At 34.2% G+C, this 25,660-nt stretch overlaps 1 protein-coding gene across 1 annotated transcript in view; it reads left to right on the top strand.

Moving 5' to 3' along the window:
- LOC149411473 (tyramine/octopamine receptor-like) overlaps positions 1–25,660 on the top strand; it is a 109,716-nt gene that overhangs the window by 5,128 nt on the left and 78,928 nt on the right. Inside the window, exons 2-3 of the mRNA XM_089646663.1 lie at positions 15,489–15,641; positions 17,652–17,800. Of these exons, the coding sequence (XP_089502789.1) occupies positions 15,489–15,641; positions 17,652–17,800 (302 nt within the window). The remainder of the gene's footprint in view (positions 1–15,488; positions 15,642–17,651; positions 17,801–25,660) is intronic.

Here is a 25,660-nt window from a genome sequence, read left to right as displayed (position 1 = left end):
GCAAGTCTTTTCTGAATCCGGATCACTGCAGAAAAGTGTATTCTGGATCCGTATTGTTGAATGCAAGTCTTTTCCGGATCGCTATAAAATTGTCTGTTCTGGATCCAGATCATTGCATGCAAGTCTTTTCTGAATCCGGATCGAAGTACTAGAGTCTATTTTGGATTCGGAAGTTTATCTTTCGCCAATAGACTATTTAACCTTCGGCTACACGCGAGAAATTTTAATTTTTCATATGGCTTGTTTGTTAATTTAAACTGTTTTTGAGACCGGCATCTTTTAATCAAACACCTTACAAAGTGCTTATAAATCACTCACCCTGTCACTACCCGCCAATCGTGTTCTAGTTTTTTATATTTATTAATCCTACGGTTTCACATATTTGGATCACAGCAAGCCTAGGAACTTCTCATGAACATCCTTGCCAATCTTATTCTCAGAAATAGATGCCTATTAATCAATGATGGAACCGCTTAAATCTTACAAACTCCCACATATCACCAGGGTATCACACAAACTCACACACACGCTATCTAGACCCAAATCGCAACTTTTCCACTGATAACGCAGTATTTCGTAAGCCTTAATAAAACGTGCAAAATAAATCGCATAAAAATCCCCGATTAATCAATTTATTTTGTCCCAACAAGAAAAATAAAAGAATGCTTAGATGATTTGAATCGTGCAGTTTGATGTATCGCATTTTTACAATTTTGATGGTTTCCGTGGTTGAGGAGTGTTGTGTTCCCACAAACAGTTCTCCAACTCGTCGTGGAAGGAGATTGTAAATAATTGGTTCTTTGTGATAAATCAGCGATTTATTAGTACTTCGCGTATTAAAATGGTGGCTCGATAGTCGAGCTAACTAGAAGCTGGCTAATTGAAATTTGAGACAATAAGTTTGTCTGGGATCATTCTAACTGTTCCTGGCGACTACTGGCTACTAGCTGCCATCTAGCGGACTTCCACGCAAGCTCTATGCACTGCCATCTATGAGTGCATCTGTGAAGCTTTCCCAACAAGGAGTAAGACTCTCGTCTAGCAATCCGAAGATCGCGGACCTAAATAAAGCAATTAAGTTAAAATTATATAGAACGAAAGATACTTAGGAAGTATCACCCTGGTCAAAGACCACAATTCGGAATTGAAGCGTTGTTTGAAATGGCTTTAGACGTATTTGGTGACTAGATCTGAATAACGAAGTACTTCCACACTTTCCTCTTCCTCATATCGTTATCCTCAAGCCCCACAAGATACCCCGATTGGATTTGCCATAGTTTCGCTGGTTCCAGACAGTTGGGACTTTTGTGCGGTATTCACGTATTTTATTTCGATTTTATCTCAAATTTGAACGGTAGAAGATGACGGGGAGGTTCGGAAAAGACATGGCATGAGAAAAGATATATTAATTTATTTATACTGGGTTTTACAGATGTTCTCAGGTATCTGAGAACTATCCAGTTACAAAAACACAGTTAATTTACAGACAAAAATCTACAATTGCATAAAAATTACGTACTGTAAAATACAGGTAAAATGCAATTAAATAGAGGTTACGTACAATTGAAAAAACAAACAAATAATAATACAATATTTTACATAAGCCCAATAAAATGACAAATAATACTAATAATGACTAAATAAGAGATACGAGAGTTACAGTGATACATAATACAGGGTTTTCCAATAAAAAGTGTCATTTTGAAATTCAATCGTAAAAGATCAATGGTTTCGTTGCTCGTGTGGCACGTAGCGCCGTTTTGTTGAAAGTAAGCGTTGTCTAGATCAATACCATCCAATTCCAGTCATGAAAAACCATTAATCATCTCTCGATAGCGCAATCCATTCACCGTAACTGTTGCTCCAGCCTCATTTTCGAAAAATTAAGGTCCAATAACTCCGCCGGACCATAAACCGCACCAAACAGTCACACGTTGAGAATAAAGAGGCTTTTCAACAATAACTCTTGGGTTTTCCGAGCCCCAGATGTGACAATTTTGCTTGTTGACGAAGCCACCGAGGTGGAAATGGGCCTTATCACACAAGATGATTTGCATTTGATTCACTCAAGTGAATTTTAATAATGTCAATGCTCTGTTGAAGCGTGTATCGTTTTTTTTTTTAATAATAGCGTAGTTTCTACTTGTCAAATGTTAAAAAATGACAGCTTCAAAAGTAACATCTACCGAAATAGCGGGCTATTCATAATAACACCTCTTATTAGAAAACCCTGTATAATTATCTAAACATATTATTTTGCAGCAGAAGAACTTTTTTTTAATCTGTATTGATTATCGACGAAAATATCTACTTCAGACAAGATAAGAAATACTTAAATAAATACTTCAATGTCCGTCTGAGGAAAAAAATAATGATTTGTGTGAATGAGAGTGGAGCAAAGAGTGTGTATTGAAACAGAGTTTTGCAGCTGTCTATCTTCTCAATCATTTTAATGGATGATTTTTACGGCGAGGCATGTCATGACTCTTTTAAATGATAAGTAAGAAAATATTTCATTTTTTAATATTATTTTCCCTTAATATGTAGGCGAATCCAATACAATTTATCTGCATATGGAAAAAATAAAATTAGTATTCACCTTGGAAAGCCTCTCTTGCGCTGCTAAACAAAATATTTTTATTGAGAGATGTACGTCATTAGGTTTCCAGTAATTAATGACAATAAGACACCCTGTAACCATATCGTGTGTCTTCATTACATTTGATATTACCTCTACGAATATTTTTAACTTCATAATTAATGACATTAATGTCAGGATCTTTCCTATCGTTGTCTTTCGTCTAATGATAGTTTTCAAATAAAAAGTTCGGTCCTCTAATGATAAACTTTCCAATATAGTTCGTTTTAAATTCAAAGAAAAAACTCATCACTTATATTTTGATGTTGCTGATGATCAAAACTTGCCACAATTTGGACATTTTATCAAGAAAAGCAGCCTTGCGGATGCCCTAGTAAATTTTGTCTTTTTATCATTTACTTTAACAAATTTTCATATTGCGTTCGATCAATCAACGTTATATTTATCTGATGCCATGTTCTTTTGAATAAATCAAACAACCTTGTTCCTCTGACTCCAATTTTTCATTCCTTGCCTCATAAATACAAAACTATATCGTGATAAAACTTAACCTACCTACCCGTACCAAGTTGGAAACTAGTCATTTTACCAAGCTTATTTACCTTTAATCTGTAAACTTACACAATGCCATTATAGTGATTTGTTTTTGGGGTACTATGCCGTGTTGCGCAACTTCCTTCTTTAGCCAAGGTTTCGGACAGCATTGCAGTGTCCATCATCAGGGCATATGAGTAATTTAATTTAATTTTAAGATCTGTAATAATAAATTACACATCTTTCCTGATGATGGACACTGCAATGCTATCCGAAACGTTGGCTGAAGGAGGAGGTAGTCCAGCACAGCATAATACCCCAAAAACAAATCTATATAATACTTTTGGCCGTGAAAATCTCAAATCATACCCTACAGTATGTCAGTCTTAAATTAATTAAACGATAGTTATATCGGACGTGATAGACACATGTGTATTGATTTTACAAAAATACTTAAAAAGTGACTACTGATGTGCCATTTTTTTTAAATTTATTTAGATTGTTTTTATTGCTCCTGTAAATAGTAAGCTATCCTTCTTCTTCTTCTTTCGTATGGTGGGGGGTCAGAGGGGGACATCTAGATCTGCGAGCCATTTTAGGGCCTCAGGCGTCGCCATGTGGACCTCATCAATCCCGCCGGGGAATGAATGGAGCGGGCATTCGTTGACCACATGTTCGGTAGTCTGCACCGCACCACATTCACACATCGCAGACTCTTTAAGGCCCTAAGCTATATGTAAGCTATCCTAATCTTACGATAATACATCTTTGATAAAATACTATCATTAAAGAAGTGTGAGACCAATGTAATTAATGTTGTTTAATTTTCTGCCTTATCGAGCATTTTAAAAGAATGTGCTCGACTATCTCGTGCATTGCTGTGAGGAGATAATGATATGAAATAATTACCCCTAACAAACATTTGTGAGAAATATACAATATTACCCGCAATAATAGAGAAGTGACTGTTACAAGCAGTCATTTCTCATCCGACAGTACTCGGGAAAAGTAATACGTTGTTTTATTGACCATCTTTCTACTGGTTCTACAAAGCTCCAGCTGCCTTTACAAACTGGACTCTACCTGAACGACTCAAGGATCAAGGTGTTCATGTGTGCCGGTGTCTTTATGTACGTTCTTCTTCTTGAGCAGTGACCCCCGCTCCAATAACCCCTATTAACCAGGCTTCTCCACACCTCGCGGTCCTAAACTGCATATCCTGCTGCAGACATCTAAATTACGGGTGTCTGTGATATGCAATCAGTCTAAAGCATCTTTGTTATTCTTCTGCATCTCCTGCTTCTACTTTACCAGTTTCCGCACAGCTGTGTTTGTGCCAGCCGCCAGCCGCTAGCCAGTTGGCCGCGAACCGTCGTTAGATGTGGACCCCTTGCACGTCTCTTTAGCATCTGCCGATGCTTTTTTCATGTTTTCAGTAATTAAATAACAATTATTATCACTTTTGATATAAAATATAATAAACATAATCGATTAGCAATGAATATTCATATTTTTCCGATATTAAATCGCTTATTTTGAGATGTGTATTGACTACACAGCACCGGAACGCGTGTATTTTTTTAGCACAGTAAGGAAAAGGTTAATATTATGTTCTCGTTTATAACTAATTGTATATCTTGTATACTTGGACATCTTGAACGCCACTTTAATATTTTTAAAAGTTATAATTTTAAATTAAAAGTTTTCAAACTTGAAAGCGTAAAGGTGAAATCCACATTATCCGCCGAGAAATCATCAAGTGTATCATTCGTCAGGCCGACAAATGACTATCATTAGGAAAATTCAGACAATGGAAAATACCTCGGAGAAATTCGCAAACTTAACTGCCAACTTTCGACACGCGATCCGAGCGGCAAATCTGACTTGGCCCGCGTGAAAATAAATGGATAAATGTTCCGTTTTAATTCCGCGCTGGAAACTAAACTTCTCGGGAACTAACTTCTGCCCGAAGAGTAACAGACACGTCAGAACTTTCGCTTTCGCTTGCGTCAGACGGATTGCGTTAGTCTATTGAACATCAAAATGGATGATTGGTTGTTTAAGCAATCTAGACAGGCTGAAGTTAAAATTGTATAATATTCTTCTACTATCGGGGTTATATATAACGCTACAACAAACCCACAAAAAAATAGATTGAAATATTTTTTAAATTTAAAAAAATCTTTTTAATGTTTTTAGTCGATAAATCGATTGATGGAGCGCTTAATTAGATAGGTCCTTTTAAAAATTACTTTTTCAACAAATAAATGTCTGTGCTATTAGAATCTCATGATTTACAGCCAATCTTTTACTAAAAATCATGCATGGCTGGCGTCAAGTGGTTTTAGCTAGCATCTTCTTATTTGGAGCGGAAGAAGAAAGGAAGGAATCTTAAAAAATAATAATACATTATCTGACGCGTAAGAGGATGGAAGCAGATATCGCCAGTGTTTCACAAAGGCAATAAAGTCAAATGCTTGAGTCTGATCAATACAAAGTCGGAATCACAAATCATGGAATTAAATCGATGAATTTTAATTAAAGAGAAAACGGTTTTCAGAATTTTTTACATTTACTCCACACAGGCCCTGAGGAAATTAATTTCCCTCCCGGCCTCTTTCATCTTTGGGATTTTGTGTGAAAGCTCTTTTTAAAAAGAGTAAATTCTGGGATGAAAAAATGAACGAGGGGTGGGTAGTAATTTGGGGTCAGTGTATCCAAGAATGACGTACGTATAAATCCATCTCTTCCACTGTAATAGAAAGCAATGGGTCTGGAGAGTTTGGTTGGAGAAGTTGGAGAGTCAACCATCGTATCCCGATCCGACCTGCCACGCAGTTGCATCTGAACAAATCTCACCCCCGTGAATCCGGGCACCCATGTTAAGTCGCCAAGCGTAGCGAACCACTTGGGGTAAACTATGGTTCCCGGGGCGGCGGTGCACAAACCCGCCTCCCAAATTAACTTACAGTTACACCAATCATATCAATTGATGGCTTGTTGGGAAGATTGCTTCCACTGAACGAGGCTAGATTGTCATTTCGATCCCTTTTAGATATAATAGGCGTAAACGTAACAAACCACTTGGGGTTACTATGGCAGAGGTGTTGGTTATCCAATGAATGATCCCCGGGGCGGCTTTACCTGTACCCGCTTCCCACAACTCCAAATTGGAGTTGTATAACGTGCCACCCTAACAGCTTACTCCTTTAAAAAAATATATTTAATATCAATTCAGTGGCTTAGAGCTAAGAGTAACAGTCTGTTTTCTAAGTATACCTAATCTTCAAAAGTATGATGCTTTGTTCTTCAAAATCCAACTCGTAAATATATCAATTTTTAAAAACATACAAGACGACAACGCCAAGGTAATACTTAATATTATGTTAAATTACTTTTTCTCCTCGCATTAGTACTTTTACATTAGGCTACAAAATGACTTAGTTAGTTAGATAATTAGTTTATAGGTGTTACTTTCACTGGAAATACGTCAGAATTTGTTTCAACTTCGTTTTTTGTTTGGTGGATCATAAAAACTTCCTTACTAGAAGTACAGTTGAGGGGGGTTACTGAAGAAAAGTTGCAAAACTAAGGGGTGGAATTATAAAAAGTTAGAGAATCCGAATTTACAACAATCCAATGTACAATATGTAATGCGCTGAACAGATAATCCCTAGAAATGTTTGAAAAATTTATAAATATTTGAAAAACCTGATTACTTAGGTAGAGATTAGGTGAATAGATATCTTATATAAATAAAAATCGGATATGCTTATTTGAGACACTTTCTAGTTTATTCGAGACGATATCGAGTTTATTCGAGACACTATCTAGTTTATTCGAGACAATATCTTGTTTATTCGAGACACTATCTAGTTTATTCGAGACACTATCTAGTTTATTTGAGACACTATCTAGTTTATTCGAGACACTATCTAGTTTATTCGAGACACTATCTAGTTTATTAGAGATACTATCTAGGTTACAAACCAATTTGAGACACAATCTAGGTTACAAACCAATTCATTACAAACCGGTGGATGCAATCTGTTAGCCATAACTTGATAATAGCTTGACTAGTCTATGCTTAGTAATAGGAGAGATTATTGTAGAAATATATAATATATATGTGGAGAGCCCTCGAGGTGATTTTTCACAAAAACGGCGATATTCAAATAATCCAAATAATACTATTATTACTATACATCCTTTTTAAATATAAAAACATGATTGAAACCAACACTTTTATAACCGTATTCCTTCAAAATATACGTGGTTATCATGCTGTTTCCGTGTTTAAACATGAGCATAATAAGAGCACGGTGTTCGCCTTTGTGGGTGCTTCTGGAATAATATAAAAACTACACTGTTATGAAACAATCTACGTTTATTACGCTTCGCATGGAAGCTCCCAAGAACACTAACACTTGCACCCCGGTGGAGAGTAACCCTTAAACACGAAGCCTTCGCAACAACTACTGCCTACTACAGTGGTCTTCAAACTTAATAAACAATTAATTATTTTATTTTTTAAATTTTAACATTCGATTATTTGGAGCCAGTGATACCGTGACTTAATTTGATACGATTTCATACGACGATACCTGATTTGGGTACGTTGTGCAGCCGAAGGATATTGGATGGGTTAAGAGGAAGCTACAAGCCAAAAATGTGTATATTCTTGGTATAACTTATATTGTAGGTAATAGGCATTAAAATCGCTTAACAAACGGAGTCTAGAAACTTTTTTGTTGTTTGTTTTTGGGGTGTTATGCCGTGTTGCGCTAACTCCTGCTTTAGCCAACGTTTCGGACAGCGTTGCAGTGTCCATCATCAGGGCAGATCCGGTAGATCCGAAGACATCATTCACATCTTCGGATCTACCGGATCTGCCCTGATGATGGACACTGCAACGCTGTCCGAAACGTCGGCTAAAGAAGGAGTTAGCGCAACACGGCATAACACCCCAAAACAAACAACAAAAATGCTTTTGGCCGTGAGAACCTAAAAACTTACCGGAGTCTAGAAACGTTCGATATCAAGCACAAAACTGATTTTTATTTATTTTGTAAATAATTTTATCAGAAAGCAAAAAAGTTAATCAAGTGAAACTGTCACCGATAATATTAGCTATAATACTGTATTTTAAGTTATTTTCTTTCGTAAATTTCTATTGAATTTTTTTTTTAAGTAGTTTATATTTATATTTCTTATTGAGTAATTTATTTTCTTATTTGTATTCTAATCAAGCGAAATGATAGTTAAACCTTCAATTTATCTAAAACATATTTTTTGGTATTTATAATGTACACCAATTTGCTATAAAGATTAATCAAAATAGTTATTAATAACATTAAGCTTCGCTTTAAGAGTTGTCTTTTTTTAGGTTGGTTCTTGTGTAAAGTATTTTAATTTGACATATTTTAAAAGAAAATATATATATAGGACGTCTAAATATGCAGATATAGACCATAAGTAATCAGCTAAGACATAATATTTAAATATTTCCAATTAATATATGTTCAACAATAATGCTCTACACCATATTAAATGTCGAAATTGGTCAACAGTTTATGAGCATTATGCCATTCTAAGATTGGGGCCACGTCCTGTTCAAACTTTGACGCCTCAGAACACGGTAAGGCGAAGTTAGAACCCTATCCAACCAAAGTGAATAACTACTAAAAACTGTGGTTTAAAGTGATGTTGGAACCATGTTAATTAAATGGAAGCTGAAACTTTCCTAGTTGGACAGGCAAAGCATCCAATATGTAATATGTACTTTCTTTTGATAAATAAATAAATAAATAAATAAATAAATAAATAAATTAAATAAATAAAAGCTTTTTGGGAAAACTTCGTCATATAAGTATGTATCGAAATACTACTCAGATGGTCCTGAAAATAATTTTGGCTACATAATTAAGCAAAATAAATGGTTTTGTTTTCACAGATTATCTGTCAAAAAAATGTCAGTTAGAACCTTGTCCAATTAAGGTGACGATTTTAAGATTTTTTTAATGGAGGTTCTAAAACTTTGTGCGAATTTTTGTACTATTAGAAGGAGCTGGACTTTGTTCGTGGCTCTGTACTTTGTTGACGAGTTAAGTTGACGTCAGTAGCGGTCTGGCAATCGCTTCAGTTATTGCGAGACGTAGATAACTGTACCTTGTTGACGAGTTATGTTGACGTCAGTAGGGGTCTGGCAATCGCTTCAGTCGTTGCGAGACGTAGATAACTGTACCTTGTTGACGAGTTATGTTGACGTCAGTAGCGGTCTGGCAATCGTTTCAGTCGTTGCGAGACGTAGATAACTGTACCTTGTTGACGAGTTAAGTTGACGTCAGTAGCGGTCTGGCAATCGCTTCAGTTATTGCGAGACGTAGATAACTGTACCTTGTTGACGAGTTATGTTGACGTCAGTAGGGGTCTGGCAATCGCTTCAGTCGTTGCGAGACGTAGATAACTGTACCTTGTTGACGAGTTATGTTGACGTCAGTAGCGGTCTGGCAATCGTTTCAGTCGTTGCGAGACGTAGATAACTGTACCTTGTTGACGAGTTATGTTGACGTCAATAGCGGCCTGGCAACCGCTTCACTTTTGAACTTTTGGACTTTGTTCGTGGCTCTGTACTTTGTTGACGAGTTAAGTTGACGTCAGTAGCGGTCTGGCAATCGCTTCAGTTGTTGCGAGACGTAGATAACTGTACCTTGTTGACGAGTTATGTTGACGTCAGTAGTGGTCTGGCAATCGCTTCAGTCGTTGCGAGACGTAGATAACTGTACCTTGTTGACGAGTTATGTTGACGTCAGTAGCGGTCTGGCAATCGTTTCAGTCGTTGCGAGACGTAGATAACTGTACCTTGTTGACGAGTTATGTTGACGTCAATAGCGGCCTGGCAACCGCTTCAGTCGTTCCGAGACGTAAAAAACTGTATCTTGTTGACAAGTTATGTTGACGTCAGTAGCGGCCTGGCAATCGCTTCAGTCGTTGCGAGACGTAGATAACTGTACCTTGTTGACGAGTTATGTTGACGTCAGTAGCGGCCTGGCAACCGCTTCAGTCGTTCCGAGGCGTAGATAAATGACAGCATGTCAATTACGGAGAGTGCGTTTATTGACATAATGATATCAATTATTTGTATACTAAACTACTGAATTACCTTACTAATGCTGACGATTTTTGTTCTCCGTTGAACTCCAGTAGTGTGTATCAAATCTCCATCGCCTTCCGTTGAACTCGATCGCTTTGTCAGCGATCTTGGAAAATTCCACCGTCAACGAGATAGATAGGCGCCGATAGTCATCCAGTTAATTCTTTAAATCAGTATGTTTATATATTTATTTTGAATTTCACGCCCACCTGGCAAAAAAACAAAATATTTTACAACGCAGGGTGGAAAAACAGTAAATTGGGATTAGTACAATGAATAAATTGAAATAAATCAAAGCAGAGCTGGGCAGTTCTGCTTGGATGATTAAAATTCTACTAAGACCTGTTTTTATTTAGTGATTGATGCGTTAAATTTGTCATCAACATTCTTATAATCACTACCCAAATTCTATACAGCAAACAGAAGTGTACAAGTGTGATTGCGTATTGGTTTTGTCGCAATAATAAGGTACACATTTGTTTATTGAATTCGATGAATTCGAAAACCTTTTTATAAATATAGCAATAACGATTATGCACTGATACTTCTAATTGATCTCATCATGTTAATGTAAATTAGTTTATTTAATCACGCCGGGTTTCAAACCATTAGGTCGGGAATAAAGAGCTCACCTCTCTGCCACGAGCGATATTCTTTAATTAATTATATTGATTCTGAAATGGATTAAAAAAACTGACCACTTTAGCTCTTATCGTAATTTGTATATTTATCTTCTTTCCATCTATCTATCTATATAAATAAAAAAAATAATATTCGTTTTTTCAAAATCTTAAATCTCCGAAAGATCTTCACCGATTGCTTTGAAATTTTGAGACAACGTTGCATTCGAATACGCGTGTTTTTACATTTATATATTGCATTCGAATACGCGTGTTTTTACATTTATATATTGCATTCGAATACGCGTGTTTTTACATTTATATATTGCATTCGAATACGCGTGTTTTTACATTTATATATTGCATTCGAATACGCGTGTTTTTACATTTATATATTGCATTCGAATACGCGTGTTTTTACATTTATATATTGCATTCGAATACGCGTGTTTTTACATTTATATATTGCATTCGAATACGCGTTTTTTTACATTTATATATTGCATTCGAATACGCGTGTTTTTACATTTATATATTGCATTCGAATACGCGTGTTTTTACATTTATATATTGCATTCGAATACGCGTGTTTTTACATTTATATATTGCATTCGAATACGCGTGTTTTTACATTTATATATTGCATTCGAATACGCGTTTTTTTACATTTATATATTGCATTCGAATACGCGTGTTTTTACATTTATATATTGCATTCGAATACGCGTGTTTTTACATTTATATATTGCATTCGAATACGCGTGTTTTTACATTTATATATTGCATTCGAATACGCGTGTTTTTACATTTATATATTGCATTCGAATACGCGTGTTTTTACATTTATATATTGCATTCGAATACGCGTGTTTTTACATTTATATATTGCATTCGAATACGCGTGTTTTTACATTTATATATTGCATTCGAATACGCGTGTTTTTACATTTATATATTGCATTCGAATACGCGTGTTTTTACATTTATATATTGCATTCGAATACGCGTGTTTTTACATTTATATATTGCATTCGAATACGCGTGTTTTTACATTTATATATTGACTTCACCTGTGATAGGTAAAAACATTCATTTTTGAAAAATAGTGACATCTGTTGGAGAAACATGCTTTTTCTTTAAACCGCACCATCGGAAAATCAACACGCACTATTGTTTATCGATCTGCACAGACAGAATGAGCAACAACAACGCGTGGCGGGGTAGGTTCATCTAGTTTTATTAACAATGTTATGATCGGATAGTTATATTTTACGTAGTAATATCTGGAATTTATCGCAGCGAATATTTTGGCAGTCACTGGAGTTGCTACACTACCTTAGGTCGCATCCCAATCATCCTGCCACCCCCCTAACCCCCCAAACACCCATGCGGGTATGCAGAGAGCCGTGTGCAGCGGTGGCGAATAGGGGCTGTTGTTGTTAACTACCTGCAACAGCACGTCTCGGAAGGTATATTTTAAGAACAAGAGATACTGTTTTATACTCGTAAAAGAAAGACTGACAAGTAGTGTAAATAACGAAAAGAAAACTAGTGAAAATGAGCACATATTGGTAAATATGCATAATAGCGGCGCCCGAGAAAACACAGGTAAAATTGTAGAATTTTATCGGTACCTACAATATTTTTTACATATTTTAAAATAAGATATTAGTAAACACTTTAAAAAACTTCCTTGGCCTAAAAATAAATATTAGATAAATAAGATATTAGTGAACACTTTAAAAAACTTCCTTGGCCTAAAAATAAATATGGATAAATAACTTTTTTACTCATACTATCATCTATAATCACCTTACGAAGTTATTGCATTTTGCCTCGGGCCATCTTGAAAATAACTACACGGAGAAAAATGTGTATTGCGAATGTATTAAGAATCTCTTCAATTTGTTGGTAATCAGGTTAAAATCGGGATTTCAGGGCGTTTCCTGATAAACTTTTAGTTTACTCCTAATATATCGGAACACGTGTTCATTCACTTTTGCCTTGATAATATATAATGACGAAATGCAAAAATATTAGGATTTTTTAACACGTGATAGCACTTTCGTCATAGCACTTTCCTATTTTGCTAAAAGTTTATCAGGAATCATTCGTTAAGGGCCTGAAATCCCATTTTTATTCGGATTACCAATAATTTGAAGAGATTCTTAATTATATAGCAATACTCATATATTTTTCCGTACATATCGCGGATTTTACAAGACAGCTTGAAAACCCAAAATATGCACAAAAAATAGAATAAATATTAAGTCACTCTTTAAAAACGTATCAAACCTTCCTCCATAGAGTTACACGAAAACCCACTTGTTTCTAAAAATAGCTGTTTCATTCAAAAACGTGGAAGAAATTCTAGCCAGTCGGATTATTAACGTCGTGGGAGTAATTTGTTGCTTTTACATCATTCGAACTCAAACCAAAATATTCTGAGATGAATTTATAAATTTTTTTGTAGCTGATTTATTACTGAATGTAATAATGTTTTTTCGTGGATTAACTGACTAAATTTTCGGAAAAAAAATTACATTTCAAAATCAAATAATCAACTTAGAAACTAACTTAAACGGGTTGTTTCACAAAATATGAACAATTCATCAAATTTCATCAAATTTTCAAGTTCTGTGAAAGTTTTATTCAATTTCTCTTTTTATATCATTGATGGCTAGTTGCTTCACAAAACTGAAATAATAACAGAATTTGAATAAAACTTTCACAGAACTTGAAAATTAACTTTAAAATTTGAAGAATTGTTCAAATTAAAATCTTATTTTTAACTCGACAACAAAATACAAAAAAATTTGGAAATCAGATGATGTTTTATATCAAAAAATTACATTCATGTAAATATCTTTTCATAGTGCTAAAGTGATGCCATTATATTTTACGTTCACTTGTAAATTAATTGCATGTCATGCTATGAAAATCATTGTGTCCTATTTGGTTAATTTAATCGCATTACAACTGAATTTGGTCCTTTTGGGTCTGTGATTTAATTTTTTTTTAAAGTATACCAAAAAAGATTAATAATTTTTATATGTACCAAAAACAGTTATCACACAGATTCATTGCTTACATACAGCACGTTGCACGTGTTATTCAACTTAAGAAATAAAAATAACAGCGAAAATGGAAAATTGAGATTTTGTAAAAAATAATGAAAATCGTTTCGAATAACCGTCACAAAATTTTATATTCTTGATTTTACTCTAAGAGCTCATCCATAGACGGCACTCGGAGTAGTCTAATAGTTTACCCATAGATGGCGTTAGCTTTTGAGTCTTGTAAAAACTGAGGGGATGATAAATAAGTGGGGAACCTCAAGGTCAGGATCCAGATTATCCCAACCCAGTCCCAATGTAAATTTAACAGATTTAAAGTCCATGTATTTTATAAAATCCAGCGTTTTTTTAATCGGAGAGACTCCGTACGCTTTTCTGTTTTTCTAATTCTATGAAAGTATGTATATACTTTTGTCGGTTTCTAGCTAGTAAAATATAGGCATAATCAAGACAAATCGCTGTTTCTCAGTAATGCTTGGTAAGGACATCACTATCGCAAGTGTAAGCGCAAATACACAAGTTTTAATTATTACAAGGTTATCGCACACATCACCGTCTCTCCAGTAGCTTTTTTGTGGCGAGGGACACCGGTACGCTGCTGATATTAAGCACTAATGCGTTGCAGACTTTCACATAAATAATTCTGAATGGCATGAGCTGAGGCGATGTTGATCTAATGTTCAGGATATATATGTGAGACAACTTTGAGGGTGGCGACAAATTACGCTATTTGCATCAAAACGTTTTTCATAGCACCATATTGCTTGCCATACAATCCCAAACAGACCTGTCAAACCTGATGACACATTATAAGTGTGACGATGATAATATACCATGATCTGCTAGCCAAGCGATATTTGAAAATGATAGTACCCCCTCTCTTGTCTTACGGAGCGCTGTGATCTCGCGGCTGTCAGCTATCAAGATGATAGATCATATTGACAAATGATTTTCCGCGGCAGTTCTCTAATTAATCTGACCCCCTCTCCTGCCGTAAGAAGAGGAAGATTATTGCGTAGTGTGACTCTCCGACATATAATATGTGTGGGCTACGCCAAAATAAGCGTTGATTTGTACAGCACAATGTGTCTTAGTCTGTAACTGCATCAACAACAGAATGTTCTTTAGCAAAGTCAGACAAAGACAACTTTCTCTTGGTATACGAGATTTTGTATAAGTCCACAATATATTTTCTGATAAGGTGATCACAGCAAAAATTTCAGTCCATATCATACTTTGAAAATATCGATGGCTTAGAGCTAAAATTTCGTATATCTGTAAATCAAAATTTAAAAAAAAAATTATATATATGTAGCAAACCTTCGAAAATTTTATTTTCTGAAAAAAATAACTTTTAGATTTCACGTTATAGATCTTCATTTAGCATAGAAATAAATTAAATTTGTGCTAATTAAATTTGTGCTAGGTCATCGATATAGACAACATTAAAAACATAATTTTACCTTCACACAAAAATAACTAAGTTCTTTTTCTGTTTGTTGCAGCTATCTGAAGACATTGGCTACGTGATATACTCCGCGTTGGGCAGTTTCTACATCCCCTCGTGTATCATGGTGTTTGTCTACATCCGGATATACTTCGCCGCCAAGGCCAGAGCGAGACGGGGGATCAGAAAAAACCCAAGACCGAGGCCTCAGGTACGTTGAACATCATCCACTAAAATTTATCGAAATGTACACGAGTTGATACCAAAACCATGTATATGTCTTCCTAAGATATCCCAGTCTTCAGAGGCCCTTGCACAGAAAAATTGACAACTTAAAAGTATGGTGGTCTGTCACTTATAACTCAGCTTATTTTTGTGGAACCACTTTTTCCAGAATTGAAGCTAGCCTGCGAAGCACAACTCACTCTAGAAGTTTGTACATGGTACTTAAAGGCTAGATGGATTGGTAGCTTTTCGGATCCTCTGGTGGCTTGTGGAGTTTAAGGATCGCAATAATTTTAGTGTGAAAAAATTTCACCGGTTTTAAAAATTTATGTAAATAGTTTTGCGATCCGCAGTTTTGTCCGTAGCCTCAAACATTTTGGAAGAACTTCGTCACATCCAGCTGTTTTTCCAGATTTCGTTGGCGTTGTCTACATCGTTAACTGTAACGGTGACCACAGTTGTAACGCCTTTAGAGATTTATTGACTTGATGGCTTATATTAGACTTTGTTGCCTTTTTTGAAGTACGAGTAGTAGGTAAACAACAGCATTTGGTGACACGGGGCGTTGTTTCGAGTGTTTGCCACCTTTTTCTGCTCGAGTGTTTCTAAAATTCGATTCTTCCATTATAATTTCATTCCACCGTTTTATCTTAGATCAGGATGAGTGTCTGAGTCGTTCGTTCTCTCGAATTCAGCTAAAAAGCTATGAGCTCCATGTTGGAATACACATTTTTCTGTAGACTCTAGAAATGAATTTCATCGTGGCTATAAACACTGATTCTTGGCTTATTTGCTAGTAATGTCCAACACAAATCAGGATCTCTTTCATAAGCTTGACGAATTAGTTGTCACTATAGCTGTTTTTTTCAAATGACCCCATTAGTAAATCCCATTTTAATACGCTATCGCTTGAAACATATTATTACCTCTGCATTTCTTGCTTCGTCTGATAGTTCCATGCCTCACAGACCTGCATCAGTGTTGATACCGAAATCGCATTGTGATTTACTTTTCTCATTTCCTTTAAATTTCGAAACCTCACAATTTTGAAATTTTCCTTCATTCACTTTTCTGTCAACCACCAATAAACACTTATTGGCGGTCCTGTCTAATACACAAACTAATGATATGTAAACATTGAATGTTTTCTCACAAAACTATTCTCTCCGTTCCATTTTTCCACTCGCTTCTACTCCTTCATCAATTCTTCCGCCGATTTGGCTTTGAACGATGTTTAATTTTTCCATGCTAGAGTTAGTAATAAACAATGGTTGCCAAAAATAATTACTCACGTAACTCACGGTTAACAATTGGCACAAATCAAATAAAATAAACTAGCAATCTGGAAGTCGCGGGTTCAAACCCCGGCGTCAGCAAGTAAATTTTAATTGATTAATTTGTGTTACTTCATATTTTACTCATTTAAGTAAAATATATTATATTTTCTGTACGTTCCAGAGTGAAATATACTTTCAGTATCGCCTTGGAATAAGAACAACATTCAGAATGAATACGTTGCTTGAAATGGCTTTGGCCGTGTTTAGCGACCAGATCTGAATAACCAGGTACTTTTCAACCGTCCTCTTCCCCATCTCATTCCCCTCTCCATTACTTTTAACCTCACAACATACCCCGATTGGGGATGTCGTAGTCTCACTGGCTCCAGACGGTTGGGAGCAGTTCGGACTCTTGTGCTGTTTCACATAAAATAAAATAAAATAAAATATATTACAAACAATATAATTAAAATATTTTATTTTTATTGTGAGTATTAAACATCGAATTTTTAGTACAAAAATGTTGATATTAATTCTATATTATTCGTATTCTAATGAATGCGAGCAATTTTATTTTTCTACGAAATTTGACCTGTAAACGGTGACATTGATACAGGTCTTTTTACTTAATGTGTCGTGTAGGTACTTTTAAATTGACTAGACTCCAATATTATCCAATTCTCATCGAATATTACATAAATTTTATATTTTTATTCCAGAACGAGCAGCAGACCAGCTTCACGACGGGCCCGGGCAGTGGCTCGGGCACCCGGCCCATGCCCCAGGGGCCCGGAGCACCCGGCGGCCAGAGGTGCGCCCTCTTGCAAATCACACTTGATAGAAACGCCATTGCTAATGTAGCCGCAAGGTATTGTCTTCATGTGTAGACAGTGGAGAACCTCGACTCGTGCAAACTAAATAGATTCTATACTAGATGGCACCAAGCACTGAACAAAAAATAAGTTTTTATAAAAAATATATATATATACAGGGTGTATCGGCACGTACCCGACAAACTTTAACCAGCTAATCCTTAGCACATTTGGAGTAAAAAATGTTTTGTGAACTTTGCTGTCCGGTAACATTTTTTTTTCAATTAGAAACAATAAAAAAGAACTTCTAACTCCATCGCTGTCATTGGCATGGCTTCTCGTGTTCAACAGCTGTTATTAGTAAGTATGTCGACAAACGTCTTCGCTCTCTCATACACACTAAATAATAAAGTTAAAAATGAGACGAATGGTGCCGTGCTATTTCGTTGTGATTGTAAAAGCGCGCCGAACAGCAATATGCCTTTTTTTACTATATGTTCTATTCCATATATGGTCAGGAGTCGCTGGTTAAATTTTTTTATGTTAATATTTCGGGTACGTGCTAATACACCCTGTACACATATGCAGGCATAAAATTAAAAGCTTCGTAAACTTTCTCAACCCATAAATAAAAGTATTTTAATTATAAAACATAAAATATATATAAAAAATTCTTTAAAAATTGAAAACAAAAAGGTAATACTGAGGATTGAACCTGCGTTCCCAGGAACTGGAATCGGCAACTCTACCATCTTCGCCAAATGCCTTTACAGACCTGTATGTAACACGTATATGTTTACGCATCTGCCCTGATAATGTACACTGTACTGCAAATTGCAGTTCTGCGCACTGTAATTTGGCTAAACAATTAGGTAGCGAACGGCATAATACCACAAAAATAAATAACTACTTTAGTTCTTTTGACCGTGAAAATCTCAAATCATTAACGAAATATAGTTATTTTGTGCAGTTTAACCTTTAAGTAAGTACTTTAAAATATAATTACATATTTGAAGACAATTTTTTTACATTTTCCGGGTTGTAAAATATTCATATGAAATTACCTCTACAGAAAAATTTTGTTAAACTCCGAAACTTATAAACAACACAAATCAGTCTGTTATTTAACATGTAATAGGTACGAAAAAATACACAGAGTTTCTTTAAATGCTACTTAAGATTTTAGAAGTATAAAAAGCAAGGCCTTATTAAATATTTTGGTTATGTTTATTACTTCAATTAGTTTTTTTAAATAATAATGGTTCGATTATTTGTATAGCGCCGTTTTCGTGAAAAAATCACCTCAAGGGGCCAAATTTTAGAACGTCCCCTCTAACTGTTAGAAGTAGCGATCTTCTTCTTCTTTTAGAAAGCTTACTAAGGAGGCTAAACGAAGATATTAGACTAATATAGCCTCTACTACCTATATACTTAAAGTTTAACGTTGCGTGTGGCAATTTTTCGTTGGGTGAAAAATTTCCGAGTTTTTTGAAAAAAGAAACAACGTCCACTTCAGTTTTCTTTTGATTACATTTCCAAAATGTATTCAGTGGTTTAAAAAATGTCGCCACTTCGATAGTCAGTGGAATTTAAAATATTAATTAAAACCTACTGTAAACATCATATTCTCATGTCTATGGTAACAATATATTTTCGGTTAGCGATGGTTTTGGTTAATAGCATGTCACCGCCACTAGGTTGTGGCTATATATTAATGCGTTGAACTTGTTCACAAATAATACTATAAATTTCAATGGAGAATATTCAGTTTTTTTCTGTCTAAACTCTCGGGTAACATGACGTTTAATTACATTTTTATGATGTGTTCGAATAGCACAAGTTCAATTTCTGCGGTTTGTAGTAAGTAGATATCTAACTTCTACCTAGCACACTAACGAAAATTTCGGATACTGTTTATTATTTGGAAGATCTTTGGCTTGAATTTTCTGCAGTTACACGAAAACTAAATTGTGTCATCAATTTATTCATATATTTTGATTTTTAACGTGACAGCTTTATAACAGAACTACTCGTATTTACTTCTTGGAAGAATATAATAATATTGATGTTAAATTAAATTGTCAGGAGTTGTTCCACAGTACGTTTTTAGTTCTAACATGATAAAATAAAAATGTTTATATTTATTATTCCCTGATCTTTCAAAATCTTTAGAATTAAATCTCAGTCCTAAAACACCGCTATTTATTTATTAATACTATAAATACCTAAAATATGCGAATGTAAATAAAAACATTCCAGATTTACGAACACCCTCATAAAATTTTGAAACTTTTATATTTTTTTAAGATGCACTTCAGTTTTATTTTCCTGCCACAAACAGGCCACTAGAATCGAAACGTTCCTTTTAATCGCCTTTAAAGGCTTCAACACTGGATCGTAAAGGCTCTCACAGGCTGTGGAAGCCTGTGGGAAGGCTCTATTGGGTACAGTACGCCTGTACAGGACTCGTTAAAGCTCTGCCGCTCTAGGGAATATGCAACAACAGATACAAATAGGAAGAAATGTCTAAAAATCATAAACCTTTTCCTGCGTCAAACTTGATTTATCTGAAATGCGAATGAAACCTACTGGGAAATTATGGCATAAGGAGCATGATAATTTTTTAGAAAATTTGATTTTTTTATCAAAGTATATTATTCAATATGTCTTCAATAATATTCATGAAAAAAATAAAATTGTTGCCGTAATCATTTTCCGGAATCGAAAAAAATTAAACGTGATTCACGCTAGAGCCTTGTTTGGTGGATGTAAGGTTATTATTTTTTTGACATTTATGAAACTTTATTTAGTCAATGAATCATTGAAGAAGAAGGTAATACTAACAAATGTAAACGAAACACGTCACAGAATAAGATAGAAAATAAAAAGATGACGGTGTCAAATGGGAATAGAACCCAGGATATATGGATATATGGGATAATGCCTTTAACCACTCGGCCATTGGGCCCTGAATTAACCTGTTAACATATTGATCTGTTAATTATTTTTCTATGTTTTTTTCTGTTACATGCTTTTTTATTTGTAAACTCTTCTTCCTCGATGTTTATGTTACACTGATGGGCATATCCTTCGACAGTTTTAAAAAGAAAAGTTATAGTTAATAATCTAATATACGCATATGACGCGTTTCTACATTTTTTCTTGAGTTAAACAGCTCAACTTTGGCCACTGTGTTTCCTCCATCCTTAAACATGGGTCTTTTCAAAACCCAGGATCACTGTTTCCGTTTTTCAAAAAGACCTACCATACAGCATCCCTAATGATGTCATAGGCCTTAGAGGGAACTCATTTTCCTCAGAGCCTCCCATAATTACATTTTTATTATGTGTTCAAATAAAACGGTTCCATGATAACTTAACAGAGTGACTATACAACACACCTTTAAACGATGGAAAAAAAAATTAAACCTTACCTAACCTAACCTACTTAACCCAGTTAGAATTTTTTGTTTCATCACTTTCCATGACTTTATATAACTTTTTAAAGATGTGATGAATTATTATTTTGATGATTTATCCGGTCACCGAATAAAACACGTTTAATTTTTGCGATTTGTTGTAAGTAGTTACCTAACTTCTACCTAGCACAGTTAAAAATATCGGATTCTGTTTAGTTCTTGAAAGTCCTTTAAAAAAAATACCGAAATTTTTTGGTTTTTAATTTTCTGCAATACAACTAAATAATAAATTGTGTCATCAATTTATTCATATCGTTTGATTTTTAACATGACAGCTTCATCCAGCCAAAGAAATTTTTTACTATAATTTATCTTTTTAAGATATTAAAAATAAATATAAATTATTTGACTGAGGATTGAACCTTTCTCCAAAGGGACTGGCTCTTAACTGCTGTGAACTTTTAAAATGTCTTTTAAAACTTGAAAAAAAATTATTTTATCAGTATTTTTAAAAAGTGTATAAATAAACCCACAGTAAAATAAAATGTATAAATAAACATAAAAATTTAAATAATGTGTTTGCTCAAAACGAGCATAAAATAAAGAAACTGCGAATAATTGTCACAAAATAATTGCACAAATCGGACAAACAGGTTCTCCACTCTTTTTTATAGCGTTAGTTGCATGTGTTTTTAGTAATATTTATAATTATCATTCAAATTAGTAGTTTTGTTTCCATCAACTGTTTTTTACTTATTCATATTTACTTGCTATTGATCTTGTTGTTTCCTACTTTGATATTTATTGTAATTTGAGGTCTTACATTTAAAACTAAAAAGCTGATAGTCAGTTTGCAATCTGGAGCAGGAAAAAGCTCTAACGACGAGCTTGTAAAATTTACTCATCAGCAAATTAGAACTACTTTCAATGTTACTAACAATGCCAAGATGTCAATTTGTGGGTATTCTCTCGAAATTATTATAATTTCTTTTTATCCTATAAACAAGATAAAAATCTCTAAATTAATGAAATGTGTTATTACTATGAAATTATCGTGTTATCGAGTAAAAATATATGTTATTGTAGAAAGCAATCACTTTGTGGTTTGACATATTTAATAAAATAAAATACTTTTTTGTTTTAAAACCACGATATTTATTAATTTAAGAACCTGTACCCCTGTAACCCCTAACCTGTAACCCCTTTGTCTTCTGTACATTTTCTTCCTGAGGAGATATCCCTATTGGCAAAGGGATTAAAATATAACCTTAAATACTCGAATAATAATTTTAATGCGGCAATAGAAGAGGTAGCAGTGGATATAGACACAGCTCTATGTGGTAAACCGAAAAAATTCTGTTACAAAAGTGCTTAAACTTTACAAAAAATAATACCTAAATTTAAACCTAACCCAAATCCTGAGTTGACTATAGTGAAGAATATTCGTGCCAAACTAACAGATGAAGATTTGATCCTCACGAAAGCGGACAAGGGGAATACAGTGATCATACTCCCTCGAAATGAATATAATTCTAAAGTGGCGGACTTCATTGACAGTGACAATTTCGCAATACTTGCGAAAGACCCAACCAATAAGTTCCAAGAAAATGTGAAACAAACACTTCAAGCATGTAAAACTAAAATATTCAAAGATGAATCATATCACAAAGTTAAATTTTTAACTAAAAATCCCAAAACTCCTAAATTATATGGGTTCCTTAAAATACACAAGAATAATTGCCCCGTCAGGCCAGTGGTTTCATGTTGTAACGCCCCAAATTTTAAAATATCATCCGTTATTACTAATGTGTTTCAAAATACCAATGTTTTTTCACCTAAACATACCCTTAAAAACTCTTTTTCATTAGTAGAAGAATTGAAAGATATGATTCTCCCTAGTAATTCTACACTAATTTCTTTTGACGTTGTAAATTTGTTCCCCAATGTTCCCATAGAAGAGAGTAAATGTTTAATTTCTGATTTATTAAATAGTTCCGATCTCTCTATAGATTTGATAAAAGATTTAACTTCCTTGTTTAATATATGCCTGAATCAAAATTATTTTCAATTTAATAATGTTATATATCAGCAACGTGACGGCCTAGCTATGGGGAGCCCTACCAGTCCTCTGATTGCTGATATATTCATGGATAACTTAGAAAATAAAATTTTATCTAGTACCTCACATCTTATTAAAAATGTCTTGTACTGGAAAAGATACGTTGATGATGTTTTGTGTATATGGACAGGGACTAAGCGTCAACTGAATTCCTTCCTCAAACTTATAAACTCCTTTCATAATAAGATTAAATTCACATTAGAAATAGGCATAAATTCAAACTTAAATTTTTTGGACCTTACCTTATCGATCGTTAATAACAGAATTAATTTTAACATTTTTCGTAAACCCTCCTATACTGACGTTGTCATACACAGCACCTCCAATCACCCTATTTCACATAAGCACTCCGCATTCCATTCAATGGTCCATCGTTTAGTCACAATTCCAATGTCCGATAGTAATTTTGATAGTGAACTAAAACTAATTAAAAACATAGCAGTAAATAATGGCTATGAATCAAATTTTATAGATTTAATCTTAAATAAAAAGCTAAAACAAATAGCCATTAATCGCTTCCTCTTTGCTAGTCCTTGTCCTCAAATCAATGATAATAATATTAATTTTCAATGGCGGCGAATTTTATTTATTAATCACTTTTCTACCTTAAGTGTAAAAAACCTTCCTTCTGAAGTCAAACCGGCCTTTTATACTAATAACAATATAGGTAAATTTCTAATTAATTCTAAAGATAAGGACGATAAATGAAGTCATTCGGGGATTTATAAATTAAATTGCAATAATTGTTCGGCTTTCTATATCGGTAAGACATCACGTAATGTTAATATTAGGATAAAGGAGCATCTTCGTTGCCTCAATAATAACGGGTTTTCCGAATTCGCAAATCATTTGATCGATAAAGATCATACATTCTGTCATAGCACCGGTGCTAACATCTTACATAAAAACGGGCATGGTAACAGACTAAACAACTTAGAGGCACTAGAAATTAAAAAAGCTGTAAAAACCAAAAGTCAGATACTTAATAATCAATTAGACATATCAAGTAGTCCAATATTAGGTCTGTTTCCAATAAACCCATAAAAAAAAAAAAAAAAAAATCCCAGTTCTCCTTACCTCCTTACCACCATGCCAGTTGATGCTTTGTTTCTCCCGATTTATTGATATAACCCATTAGTCTACATAATTATCTAGCGGTTTTTCCATTACTTGTGCACTTATGTTAATGTATTTTATGACCGTCTTTGTGTTGCTTATATTTGTATCATGTTGTCTCCCTCTATATTTTGTTATATATATACACACATTATGTACTTCTTGTTTAGTATTAATTTGTACCCTGATGATGCTTAAGTAAAGCGAAACCGGTCGGTTCTTAAATTAATAAATATCGTGGTTTTAAAACAAAAAAGTATTTTATTTTATTAAAAATATATGTGTTTTTTTTCCAACGATCGTATTTTAAAATTAAAGTATTTCAATTTATAAATATTAAATTATGTATTTCAAATACAAACAAATTAAAAACCAATAAGTATTTTCAAAAAAATGGTTTTATTTTCATGACATCTTCAAAGAGGTTACATAATATCTATACATACAAGTAATCGACTGTTGCGAACTTCTGCAACTCATAAACTTACGAATACCTACAATAACAACACGACAAAATACACTATTCCACTGCAACACACATAAGCGAAATTACATTGCGAACTCCCCAATACAACGGTTTCACACTATGGGAAACCAATACTTAGGTGATGTCGATATATTTAACATTAACTTTGCGAATTTTGTGGATTATGTAAAAGACCTATTTCAATACTATTCCTAAATGGAAGTTATATTTTTGTAAACCAGTCAAATCGCTGTATTTTTTAATTTATGTTCTTGATATTTTTAATTTTGTTTCTCGCATATACTTATGTAATTTTATTTTTATTATTTCTTTCTTTTCTTTCTTATGTTTCAAAACTGTCATTAAATTTGTACCACCCACATGTAAAAGCCCTCTGGGCGTTAAATAAATAAATAAATAAATAAAAATACCTTGTAAATCTCCCCAAATTCGATGAGAAATTTCAATTGCATACAGCAAATAAACTACCCTCTTCCGTTATACAAACAATGTGTATAAATTTTTTTAGCTGCTTATCATTTTAGACAATGTGAGTTAATAAGTTAGTTAAGTTATTATTATTAAATTACATATATATATTTTTTTTAAAGTCGGAGGCGGCTTACTTACGTTCCCCGCGAGCACTTAGGCCATAGGCCCATTGTACTATTTCCCATTTTACCTCATTCCCTTGCCAGTAACCCGGTCCCTTTTATGAAGTTCACCAGGGCTGTCATTGGATATGTGGCGATGTCTTCTGGTTCCATACTGTGTCTTCCCAGGTATCTGAGCCTTAT

Source organism: Hesperophylax consimilis, chromosome 25 (assembly GCF_061612785.1).
Source record: "Hesperophylax consimilis isolate HC1 chromosome 25, BYU_Hcon_1.0, whole genome shotgun sequence".
Classification (NCBI taxonomy): domain Eukaryota; kingdom Metazoa; phylum Arthropoda; class Insecta; order Trichoptera; family Limnephilidae; genus Hesperophylax; species Hesperophylax consimilis.
The sequence above is the reverse complement of the archived record's forward strand: the minus strand, read 5'-3'. Positions and strand labels throughout refer to the sequence as shown.